The sequence below is a fragment of the Equus asinus genome, chromosome 3 (assembly GCF_041296235.1).
Source record: "Equus asinus isolate D_3611 breed Donkey chromosome 3, EquAss-T2T_v2, whole genome shotgun sequence".
Classification (NCBI taxonomy): Eukaryota; Metazoa; Chordata; class Mammalia; order Perissodactyla; family Equidae; genus Equus; species Equus asinus.
In genome coordinates, this window is record NC_091792.1 from 129,912,264 (window position 1) to 129,925,802 (window position 13,539).

Sequence of the window (13,539 nt, forward strand, 5' to 3'; positions counted from 1 at the left end):
TTACAGCTTACCTAGTTGTTAAATATCAGATATATACAGTGACACGAATAATAAAGATGAAAAATGGTATTGTCCTAGAAATTTATAATGCATGTTGTTATTAAATGGTGTTTATTAGTAGTTAGGTATGTTTTAGAACATCAAAAGATTTCAAACTGAGTGCTCAAAGGGTCTTGACTACAACTTTATGACCCTTTCATAGTATAGATCAAGAACAAAAGTTCTACTGTATGACTTGAGAATGTATCTATGTTTTTTTATAACCAACTAAGCAAGCAATTCGTAAGTCCTCAAAAAATATGAAAAATTTAGACAGTTGATGCCGTATCCCAGCTGAACTACAGAAGATGACACCTTATATTTGCTTAATATTCCAGACTTTTTGAAAGGCTTTTTATATTCAATATCTTATTTGCTCCTTAAAACAATCTGTGATATAATTAAGACCAACTTTACAGTTTCACGTTTTGAGACAAAAAAGTCAAGATGAAATATTTTGCGTAGTTACACAATTCAAACAGATTTGGGATTAGAGCTTTGATTTTCAGACTCTTAAAACATGTATACATAATTAAGAATTGTCCATATTGTCTTTATTACAAGCACTTGTTATTTATAGCATAAAGGACATTGTCCCGGGCTTCTAAGAAACTGTTGTATGGAAAATGTTACATAGAGAATAACATTTTGTTTGTTTTGTTTTTTAAGATTTTAACAACAGCCTAAAGATGTTTCCATACCAAATTATTTCTAGGTATAAGGCATTAAAATATTTTCTCCCAATCTATTTATAAAGTCTAATATGAAAAGTCAAGCCTCTTAATCCTTAAACAATGATAGATGGTGAGAAGGAATTAAGAGCTATACTTTTAGATTTCCATGTATGGACTTAATGTAAACTGAGGGGAGCTAAGCTATAGTGGTAGTTCATACCCCGTTCTTCTATCGGTTCATTTATGTAAAGCAGAGGTTGCTAACAAACTGAATCTAGCCCAAAAATAGGTTTTCTTTGGTAGATATTATTTTAAAATCTCATACAAAGAGTTTTTTTCTTTTTAGTTTCTAACATTGAATGAATGAATTTAAAAATCAGATTTTGTTTATAAGTTCAGATGTATGTGTTTTCTTTTTTTAAAAAAATCAGATGATTTGGCAACATTGAGCCCTTATTTCTAGATGACAACAGAATGGCTAGAATTGAGTAGTAGCACCTTTTTAAATGAGTTATGAGTTTTTCAGTTTACCACAGTTCCCAGTTACTCCTTTATCTTTTTTTTTGTTTCTTTTTGGTTTTTTATTCTTTTTTTTATTGCAGTAACAGTGGTTTATAACATTATATAAATTTCAAGTGTACATTGTTATATATTTCAATTTCTGTGTAGATTACAACATGTTCACCACCCAAAGACTAATTACAGTCCATCACCAAACACATGCCTAATCATCCCTTTTACCCTCCCCCCCACACACACTCCTTTATCTTATACCTTCTCTTCTTCATTGATACAATTTGCTTTATAGGCATACTTTAAAGGTACATCAGCAAGAATGTTTTCCTTAGATTCTTTTTTTAAAAAAATTAACTCTCTAATCAGTTACTGTTATTTTTGACTATGTAGTCTCTGTAAGTACAATATATGTAATACAAGGCCATTGATTTTTATGTTTTTCTGTGTTCTTAGATAAATTAATACCTTTTTTTAACTTCATACTGAACTGATACTGTGTCTAAATAATAGTGATAATGGAATATTTTATTGTCTTAAAACAGGTGCCGTTGCCTGGGTTCATATTTTCTTCTGACTGCAACCCTAGCCTGTACCAGTATTAGTTTTCTCATCACAAATGAAGAAACTGAGATTTAAAGTAGTTTAGATACTAACTGTATATAATTAGGATGCCTCTTTTTGAGTCACCAGTATGTGTTAAGTGGATAGCCTAGAAAGTTTTTATGGCTGTGGTGATTTTCTGTAGTTATAGCTATAAGTCGTATAGCTACAGCTTTTCATAGTTCAGAGTCCTAGGTTACAGTCTTCTTGAGGGCAGTAAAAATGTGTGAGAAAATGCTTCAAAATAACCATTTGTTTGATTTTACTCTGTAGTGGGCCACTGCATACAATGGTATATACTATCTACCGCATAGGTCCACAGAGAGTATTCTCTCATTTTTAAGGGATACCCTGGAGTTGTGCTTCTCACCAGCCTTGATTATAGTTATCAGGAAATTTGCTACCTTTTACATTTAAGACTTCCTTCATGGAATGCAGAGAGAGAGACTGGCATTTACATTTATTCCCCAAATTTAAAAACATTTTAAAATAGTCATAATTGCTGTAATTTGGTTGGAATGAAAATTTTCACAGAGAATTGTTCTGAATCAATTACTTTGTAATTAGAAACAATAATAGAGTTAGTGACCTCTTTTAGCTAGGATTGAAGAGAAATAAAAACCTGCTGGCCATTTGAAATTTCTTTTAGAAAGTCACTGGTTGGGGACAACCCCATGGCCATGTGGTTAATTTCGCATGCTCCACTTCTGCAGCCCAGGCTTCACTGGTTTGGATCCCGGGTGTGGACCTGCATATGGCTCATCAAGCCATGCTGTGGCAGCATCCCACAGAGAAGAACTAGAATGACTTACAGCTAGGGTATACAACTGTGTACTGGGGCTTTGGAGAGAAAAGAAAAAAAGGAAGATTGGCAACAGATGTTAGCTCAGGGCCAGTCTTCCTCAAAAAAAAAACCCAAAAGTCATTGGTAAATTGTTAATGCAGAATTTCTAAATTTTGCCTACTTTTAAAATTATCAATATATATATATATATATATATATATAGGTATTCCAGCAATGTATTATATAGTATCTTAATGAGATAATTTTCACTTTGGGATAGATTAATAATACAGCTATACTTGAGAGACACCAATGATTTTGCACCAAAAACAAAATTGCCATCACTATAATCATATACCAACCTCACTCAAAGAATATATTTTAAATTTTAAAAAGGCAAGGGGCACGTTTTCACTTAGTCTTATTTCAGTAGTTAAATATATAGAGGTGAAATGTCACGTTATTTGAAATAATTGCTAAGCTACTGAAGTAGTCACCCAAAAATAGAACAAAATTTCCACTTTTTCTAGTGTTTGATATTTAAGGGATAGATTTATTTTTCTTTAAAAAAAATATATGTTGGCTAGTCAATTGGACTTATTAAAAGGCAGCTCTAGTCTGCATGTTGTCACGTTGCTCAAGAAAAACTTTGTCAAAGAAAATCATTTTTGTAATTGTGTTAAAGCCTGATACCGTTTTCATTTTTTACATCTGTTTGATGTGTGTGCCTGTTTTACCCAGAAAACCCCCTATTCCTGAGATTTAAGACATCCATAAGGAAAAGACTATATCTCATGTTCTTTTCTTTTTTAACTTACTGTCTCTTCTCATGAATATTTGTTTATTGAATTTCTGGTATTGCTTTAGACACACCTTGTATTTGAACATTTCAAAAAAATAGCAATTATTTTTAGTTATTGCCTTTATTTTGCTAGTGAATATGTGATTTTTAGGAAGTTTCGCAACTTTTTAGTCTTTTTTAGGGTTTCAGAATAATTTATATTAAGATGTAACATCACTAGTGAAACTGAAACAATTTTCATAGCATATATTGATACAAGATAAGAAAGTAGGAGGCCCTTATCAAAAAATAACTTTAAAGTTTCCTTTTTTGTAGTATTCAGTTCGCCTGATCTTTTAGATATTCTTGCTCTTTTATTAAGATTAGTTTTCCTGAATCATGACATTCTTCAGTATCATGTTCTTCAGTCAGTAGGGGATCCTTGATTAAAACTTCACATATCAAAACCTTATTTGATAAGGGTTTATATTGGAGCTCCAGGAAAATTTCTTATAAAGAAAGCTTACTAGGACGGAAATTATTGGCAGCTTCGCTCTTTATAGAATTTTTTTCTAGGACTCTTAGGGAATGTTTGAATTGATTGATTATCTTCAGATTTCTACAACGTCTGTGGAGATTGCAAACAAGCAGCAAAGTAGGCATAAATTAGCCTACTAATTTGTGGATGAAATAAGAGCAAAGAACCAGATGATCTAACGTAGAATCAAATCACTTTCTGCATGTAAATGAGAGCATATGATATTTTAAAGTTCTCATTATAAGCCGAAATATGAAGTTGTACCTTCTTGGAAAAGTTTCATGTTATTTTCTGTAATCTGATGAAAAAGCCTCCAGCTTCATTTATTTTCTCTTTTCCCTTAGAGCAATGATGGAGAAGAGCGACTAGCTGTTGTTCGACTTTTAGCTAAATTGTTTGGTTCTAAAGATTCCGATTTGGCAACACAGAATCGTCCTCTTTGGCAGTGTTTTCTTGGACGGTAAGAGAACACACAATTTTATGGATTCCAACTTTTGTATTTTGGAGGCCAGCAGTTATGGTCCACTTGATTAAAACCATATATATCAAAACTTTAATTGAAATGTGTTTGGTTTTTTAGTATCCATGTTGCTATCTTTCTTGGAGATTAAGTTGTAGACAAATTTTTTATGAAGAAAGCTTATTACCTACCCACATAAGAGTTCTTAATCTTTTTTGTGCTAAAATAATGTCATTAGAATAGATAGGCAACATCTGAGAATGTTCAAACTCTTAAGATTTTTAAATAAATTATGAGACTGAAGACATAACAGTCCAGTCCATGCTATTTTTCAGTCCAGCAATTTATTCATTTAGTAGTGCTTATCTTTTTGGTTTGTAGCTTATCTAATTACATGATGGGTGTTTTGAACTATTTTGGTATTATTGTATGATTTTGAAATTGAAAATATCATTGTTCTTCACTCAAATAGTGTTTAATAATATTCCTTCTCAAGAACTTAGAATTATTACACTCTATTCAACTTGGTGGTAAGGTTGAAAAATCTGTGAAATTTATTAAATTCCCCCTTGTGTACCATGACATGTTTCTTTGCTTTAAACATTGGAAAGTTGGTTTTCACCCTGTATTAGTATTCTGGAGACTGTTTGAGATTCAGCATTGTTTAATTCAACTGGTTTAGAAGATGGGCTCAGAAATTTTCTTAAAGTGAATTCACCTTATAATCCTTATAATAATCCTAGATTAAATATTAAAATATAACAAATCTGAGAAATATCTGACGCTGACATGATTTCTTAAGTTACTTGCTCAGAACAGGCCATTTTGAAGGTCTTACTAGGAATAAGTGTTGACGGTTTGAATGATTAAACTTGAATTTATAAGAATTTAGAATAGAGCTGGCCCTGTGGCCTAGTGGTTAAGTTCAGTGCACTCTGTTTCAGTGGCCTGGGTTCGGTTCCCAGGCATGGACCTATACTACTCATAGGCAGCCATGCTGTGGCAGTGACCCACATACAAAGTAGTGGAAGACTGGCACAGATTTTAACTCAGGACAGATCTTCCTCAGAAAGGGAAAAAAAAGAATTTAGAATAGAGGGAAGGAAGCAACTGTACTTGTCAATATACACAGGAGTGATTCTGTCCTTGTGATTGACATCAGTATTGATAGCAAAACATATAAGCAAAAATACAAGAATTCATATTTCACCTGGATTACTGTAAAAAAGTAAATCAATCATAAAAGGCTACTTACATTCATAATTTTGCATTCAGTGCTATCTCTAATAATGGGGCTCTGATTCATAGTAGCAAAGTATTATTAGCAGTCTGTTTTACTGTATTATTTTTCTTAGTTATTTAGCAATTAGTGTTTTGGTATTTTGTAATTTACTTGACCATAAGAGATAATATTTTCATTTTTCTCTGGCAGTGGAAATTATCAATCCTAAGTGCAAGGTTTTATTAAACTATGATGATTCTCTCTGGATAGGGAAGTAGGAAGCATGGACATTAAGGCAGTTATTAAATAACTTTAGTTTAATTGATTGTTTTATGAGATCACTTCAGAAATAAGAATATTTCCTGCTATTTAAAATCACATTATTTATAATTAATAAGTGTTGCTTAAATTGTCCAATGATAAATTTTAAATTTGAGAGTTGCTCAGCTTTTCCTTATATGCAGTTTTCAGTCTACATGTGGTACTTTGTATGTATTGAACTCTTACACTATACCAGACCTTTAAAAGAACATTTTAATACAGGTTGATCCTGGGTATATGAAACTTTTGTTGTGAGGCATTATGAGGTGCATATCATGTACTCATTTTTAAACTTCTCGATCTACCTCTTGTATGTGATTTGTTTTCTACCTCACATCCTCCCAGGTATTTTCTTCCTGTAAACTTTTTTCAAGTAGATTTTGTGCATTTTTGAGTGTTTATTTTTTGTTTTGTAGCATAGTTTTAAGATCTCAAATTTTTGTCTTTACAAAGTAGGTAGTTTGGGTTGAAAGATGTGTTTATACTGGTGTTTGCTTTAGCATGGTAAACAAATTCTGTTTTCAAAAATGTTTTTGTGGGCAGGCCCGGTGGCCGAGTGGTTAAGTTCGCACACTCCGCTTTGGCGGCCCAGGGTTTTCACTGGTTCAGATCCTGGGCGCAGACATGGCATCCCTCATCAGGCCGCTTTGAGGCAGCATCCCACATGCCACAACTAGAAGGTCCCACAGCTAAAATATACAACTAAGTACTGGGGTGGTTTGGGGAGAAAAAGCAGAAAGAAAAAAAAAAGGAAGATTAGCAACAGTTGTTAGGTGCCAGTCTTTAAAAAAAAAAAAAAAATTGTCATCATAATAACGCATTTTCTAATCAATAACTGTTGTTTATAGGCATTTAAATAATATTAGATATGACTTATTAGAAAATAATTATTTTGCCTTACAACTAATATTTAGCAATTTGTTTCTGTGTAGATTTAATGACATTCACGTTCCTGTGAGATTAGAAAGTGTGAAATTTGCCAGTCACTGTTTAATGAACCACCCAGATTTAGCAAAGGACCTCACAGGTAAGCTAGCTGGTTTATTACAAATATGAGAGTAATCACACAAATCTATTTTAGATGTGATCTTTGACCTTAACTTCAGTTTCTGGATAGGTTTTAACTCTGGCACTATTTCAAGTCTATGTCAGTCTGGGACTAGTAAATGATTTCATGTTTATACAATAAAATTACATTTGAAATCTTCATATTGTAATCCTTTGAAATTTTTTGAAAATCATAGCAAGTAAACTCTTCTGTATGACATTGGGTTTGGGCACAAATCATTATACCTATGTGATAATTAAATAAAGTAATATATCTTATAATTGGCAAGAAAGTGATTATCTTCTGGACTAAACGAGAATTTCTCATTCTCCACTTGAACATAGAGCGTTCGAACCTACTTATTTGGTAGTAGCAAATAAATGGCTTCTATCATAATGCTGTCTACCAGAGAAGAGGAAATAACATTTTTTGTTTTGATTTTGTTTGTATTGTAATTATTTAGGAATTTTTTTAGACGTCATACAGTGTCATTAAGTATTTTATATTATGTAATGTTCAGACCTATCAGTGAACTTGCTTATAAGCCTTTTTACTATTTTTACTATAAGCATTTTTACTGTTTTTCTTTTAATTTGTATTGTAACTTAAATTCTAAAGTATATAAATCAGATATTGTGATTTGGCTTTTCCAGAATAGTTGATGTAAAACACCTTATTTATTAAGATGTGACTATGCAGTAATAAATAGTGTGGTTTAGTTTATTTTGTGATTATATAGTAGGGTATTGTCACCTCAAAAATAAAATGATTTTAATTTGTGCCACATTTTACAAACTGTTTCAATATGGACAAAAGCTTAAAGCATTTGTCTTTTCTGTCACTCTGAACATGACAAATATTATAGCTAACATTTAGCTTAAGTTTTTTTCTCTTATTACAGAATATTTGAAAGTTAGATCACATGATCCAGAAGAAGCCATTCGTCATGATGTCATTGTTACTATAATAACAGCTGCCAAAAGAGACCTTGCCTTAGTAAATGATCAGCTGCTTGGCTTTGTAAGGGAAAGAACACTGGATAAACGGGTAAAATCTGAGGAATTTTATTCTTTTGTTATTTACTGTGTCTAAATTGTTTGCTAAATACAATAGAAATTATTTTCTATTATATTTAGAGCTTTTCTGTGTGACAGTCAACATTAATACAATACCAAATAAAGAGGTAATAATTTGTATGTTTCCTACATATCTTTTAATTATCTTTACAAATGAATACATTGGATTCTGTAACTTTTCAGATCTTAGGCAAGGGTTTGTCTTCTAGCTTACCTTTATAAAAAGAATAGCTAAATAAAACAAACTTTTATTTGATCTTTTCACTTACATGATGAGTTTCAAAAGAGTAGTGATTGATTACATATTTATTTCTTATAGTTAGCATTTTCGAAAGTGACAGTCTTATACAGTTAAAAATGTGGGTTGGTAAGGAAAAGTAGTACTAAGAACAGCAATACAGTTACTAAAGAATAGTGTCAGCCATAAGCTGGAGACAGACATGCAAGGCAGGCTGATTAGACATGCTACTTACCAACATCTTTTGCAGAGGTTGCCTTTGCAGTGTGCTATTTTATTTGAGGCATAGTTGAAAACCTGGTGTCTTCTTAAAACCAATGTAGTTTAGCCATAATTTTGGAGTAGAAAAGTGATATTTCTTGGTTATGAAACATTGACGTATTTAAGTTCTTTTAAAATAGTCATAGGAGGCAGATATGTACAGTAGACACTATTTAACTTGTTCAACTGTGTCAGTAATTCTAACTTTGAAGACTTTTTTCCCCTTTAAATAAAATGACACTTTCCTAGTGGTTAGTTGGTAACTTCCCTCCCACATACACACCTAATTTAAGGTAATTGCCATTTTTGTTATTTCTGCCTTTTAGAAACATTTCACTCCTCCTTCTGTCAGTGTTTGTATATAGTTTCAGAAAGAGTTGAATAAGTGAATCTTCCTGAACAACATGATATGGTCATAATAGCACCTACTGCACATGTTAATAAGACCTGGATTTTGGGGTAATAAATTAGATGACCTTGGCTATAACCTTTCTGAAATATTCCTCCTCTGTAAAATGTGGGGACAGGACTTATTAATTTTAGATTTCTTAGATTGCTTGCATTCTTTATTTCATGTAAGAAATGTCAAATGGCATCTGTTACCTGTTGTATGGGAACAGAATTTCATTACATCCACTAAATGGCCTAAAAATGAGAAAATTATACAAAAAATTTGTAGGGAAGTATTAACTTAAATAGACCAATTATATTACAAGTAAGTCTGATTGTACAACCTACTGAAGAAATGGCAGTTTTCCCAGATTAGTCTACTGAAATTTGGTGTCTGGCTCATGCAATAAACTTTATACTTTCTAGTGGCGAGTAAGAAAAGAAGCTATGATGGGTCTGGCTCAGCTTTATAAGAAATACTGTCTTCATGGTGAAGCAGGAAAGGAAGCTGCAGAGAAAGTCAGTTGGATAAAGGACAAACTTTTGCATATTTATTATCAGAATAGCATCGATGACAAGTGAGTCTAATATGTTTGTAGAATGGTTGAATATAAAAGTGCTTTTAATTTTTTAAAAATATAACAATTTTTAACAATTTCTAATTTTAGAAATCACTTTCTGTGTATTTATGCATACTATGTTTAAATAAGACTCTAGCCAAGATTGTAAGGAAGCATAATAATAGTGAAATAGGTATGGGCTTTGGAGTCAGACTAGAGACAGTCTGGATGTTCATTCCACCTCTTAGATGTATGTTGTTGCACAACTGACTTAATTTCTGTGCACCTCGGTTTTATGTAAAATGGGGTAATAATAAAACCAACCTTACAGGATTGTCATGTGGCTTAAATAAAGTAATGAATGTTAAGCCGCCTAGCCCAGTGCCTGGCAATATAGCACTATTCACTATCTGCTAGTTACTGTTTTTCCTTTTTGCAACACTCTAAATACCAATAGAGGTATTACTGTGTTGTTGTTGTTATTGTTTTTATTGGGGTATAATTGACTAATTGAGATATAATTGACTGATTATATTAGTTTCATATATACAACATAATGATTCTATATTTGCATATATTGTGAAATGATTACCACATGTGTTCCCCTACATAGCTACAAAATTTTTTTCTTGTGATGGACTTATGTTGTTTTTATTTTCTGATTGTTACTTATAATTGTATATTGGACTGTAGTCATGATTTTGGTTTTTGAAAAATACTTTGGAATGTTTTATTGAATTAGACTGACTTCTCTGGCATCACTGGATATGTATTTCATTGACAAATGAAGAGCTCTTCTATTTTCTTATTCCAGTGATATTGAATAATAAATATAAACTTAGCAAGAAGGATATTCCACTACTGGTAAGGAATTTAGACTATGGTAAGAAGAGAGATCAAATGTGCACAGGAAAAGCTAAATTTTCACAAAGTAATATGAAGGACGATCCTTCTGATTTTACCAAGTGATCACATGGGAAAGGAGCCAAACTGAAATCAGAAGAAATTAATGGGTTTTTTTGAGCATTAACTCTTCTTGAGATCATAGCTTTATATGTAATGTTAAGTAATTTATTGTAGCTCCACAGTGATGATGAAGAATAGGTGGAACAGCGTAGCACCCTGTGTTTAGGAATAACTTATAACCCTTTTAGAACAAATGTTTCATACTGACAGGTTAAAAAGTAAAGCCGCAAATGGCAGCTCTAGCTTTAAATTTAGAAATAACTATACTTCCAAGGAAAGGAACTGACCACATAGTCATCATTTCCATTGTATTTGCACACATAGGTTATCACCGTTGATATGGTATCTTTGCATGAGGTGGTTAAAATATAAAATGGCTAAAATATAATAATTGTGTTATTTGGGGTTTTTGTTTGTTTCACAGACTGTTGGTAGAGAAAATCTTTGCTCAGTATCTTGTTCCCCACAACCTGGAAACAGAAGAGAGAATGAAATGCTTATATTATTTATATGCTAGTTTGGATCCAAATGCTGTCAAGTAAGTTACTTTTTAAATGATTGGAGTATTTCCTGAAGATTTCATAAAATTACTTCATCTCATCTAATTGTTCTTGATGGGGTTGTTGCTTTTTCTAGTTGAATCGAGAACCTCGGATAAATATAGAGAAACATTTTATGATATAAATTCAGATAGGTTAAAAGAAAAATATTCCTATATGCATAGGCATATTTGTCAGATGAGTCAGGAATATGGTTTCAGGGATTCAGACGAGTCCCTGTGTCAAAAGTATCTTTTGTCTACCTGTTAACTGGGATCTAAATTACACTATTGGAGTTTTACCATACTAAGCACTGATTCTTTCTCAGGGGAGCAAATTCAAATCACCTCTATATAAAATGACCATATGATTGATTTTCCAAATTGGAATATTTTGAGACTGAAAGGCATTATTAATTTTGTTTGGGCCCAGCCCCAGTAGCCTAGTAGTTAAGTTCAGCACACGCTGTTTTGGCAGCTTGGGTTCAGTTCCTTGGCACGGACCTACACCACTTGTCTGTCAGGTGCCATGCTGTAGTGGTGGCTCACATACAGAAAGAGGAAGATTGGCAGCAGATATTAGCTCAAGTTGATTCTTCCTTAGCAAAAAAATAATAATTTTGTTCGGACAACTGATGTAAACTTTAAATCTCCTAGGACACTAGGATATGTCGTCATTCCACTTTAATAAAGCTTTTAAAAAAGTAACTTACTCCTGTCATTTAGAATTCTGATTGTTCTGAATAAGAACCTCAGTTCTTTTATATATGTATATAACCTTTAATTTTCATATAATTTCAAACTTAGAGAAAAGTTATAGGAATAGTGCAAAGCATTGTGATATCCCCTTTATCCAGATTCATCATTTTTGACCATTTGCTTTATCATCTGCCACTTGCACGAAGTTTTTCTTTATGTCTATGTGCGTATTTTCTTCTGAACCATTTGAGAGTAATTTGCAGACATTGGATTTCTTTACCCCTAAATACTTCAGTGTATATTCCTAAGAACAAGGATATTCTCTTACACAACCAGAGTACACTTTCAAAATCAAAAGATTTAACATTGATACGATATTATTGTTTAATTCAGTGTGTATTCACATTTCCTCAATTGTCCAAATAATGTCCTTTATGGATTTTTTTTCCCCCTTTCTAGGATTTCACTTTGCATGTTTACTTGTCATGACTCTGGTCTCTTTTATTTGGAACTATTCCTCTATCTGTCTTTGTCTTTTATGGCTTTGATGTTTTTTGGAAGAATATTGCATTGGCCAGTTATTTTGTAGAATATTCAATTTGGGTTTGTCCAGTGTTTCCTCATAATTAGATTGAAGTTATGCATTTTCGACATAAATTCCAGAGGTAACACTGTATCCTTGGTGCATTAGGAGGCAGTATCCATCATTTTTAAAAAGATTTGCAGGTGGTTCCTGATGCTCACTCTAGGTAGTAAACCCCTACCCTAAGGTTTTGGTCTCTATTTATATTTCAAAATATTTGGCAAAGAATACTCAGAGATAGACTAATTTCTCAGAGGTCCTCTGGTCACCTAGAATTATAGAATGAGTTTGTGAGAGAAGAAAATCTGCTTTCATAAAGAGAAAAGAGTCTAGAATAAACACACTCAATTTAAATTTGGTGTCTTTAATCTACATGATTTCTAAGAAATTCATTTTTTTAAATGGTCTACAGCCCTTCGTGTGTTCCCCCTTACTTAGCCTGATCCTTTTCTATAGTATGTTCCAGCTTCCTGATGCTCACCTACTTGCACTCTATGCTCCAAGCCTATAATGTTTTTTCAGTTTCCTGTATGTGCCATGCACTTTGATGACATTTTATCTTTCTGTGTACCAGAAGAACATTTCAGCTACTTCTGCTTAGAATGTCTTTCAGTCCCTTCATTTACCTGGCAAGGTCCTGTTCATCCTTCTAAACTTCTCAAATATTTTCTCTTATAAGTAGCCTTATATTTACCATTTTTAACTACCTGTCTTAATTCTAATAAATAAATTTTCTGGTGCTTAAAATTTTAGGTAGATGTAGAAGAATGGTGTATCTACACAATGCAACAATAATAGTAGTAAAGTTGAATAATTACCAGTATTGTTATATTATGTATTTTCTTCCTATTTATAACTTTATTTACAGAGCTCTCAATGAAATGTGGAAGTGTCAGAACATGCTTAGAAGTCATGTACGAGAATTACTGGATTTGCATAAGCAGCCTACAGTAAGTTCATGATTTGTTTAAATTCATAGTTTTTTAGTCATTGTTCAGTTTTGTTTAGTTACGTATAATAAAGCAAGCAAAAAGTATCTCATGTTTTATTTTCCAAATGTCAGTTAAACATAATTTATGTAGTTATCCAAGCTGAATTTCCATTTCAAATAAATGTAACAAAATCTTAGTTTCCAGCGCAAGCAAAGAAATGGTGTTTTCTAATTTATCAAGTATTTAGACACGAAAAATTTGTGCATCGTTTATCAGTTTTCAAATAAGTAGAATTAAACCTGAAGATAAAATT

At 32.3% G+C, this 13,539-nt stretch overlaps 1 protein-coding gene across 12 annotated transcripts in view; it reads left to right on the forward strand.

Annotated features, from left to right (window-relative positions):
• PDS5A (PDS5 cohesin associated factor A) overlaps positions 1 to 13,539 on the forward strand; it is a 164,604-nt gene that overhangs the window by 71,909 nt on the left and 79,156 nt on the right. For all 12 annotated transcript variants that reach the window (XR_011502262.1, XM_044767712.2, XM_014857209.3 and 9 more), the window contains exons 9-14: positions 4,277 to 4,392; positions 6,868 to 6,962; positions 7,885 to 8,030; positions 9,375 to 9,526; positions 10,899 to 11,012; positions 13,163 to 13,244. Coding sequence is in view for 11 of the 12 variants with exons in the window: in XM_044767712.2 (XP_044623647.1) it covers positions 4,277 to 4,392; positions 6,868 to 6,962; positions 7,885 to 8,030; positions 9,375 to 9,526; positions 10,899 to 11,012; positions 13,163 to 13,244 (705 nt within the window). In the remaining variant the exon portion in view is untranslated. The remainder of the gene's footprint in view (positions 1 to 4,276; positions 4,393 to 6,867; positions 6,963 to 7,884; positions 8,031 to 9,374; positions 9,527 to 10,898; positions 11,013 to 13,162; positions 13,245 to 13,539) is intronic.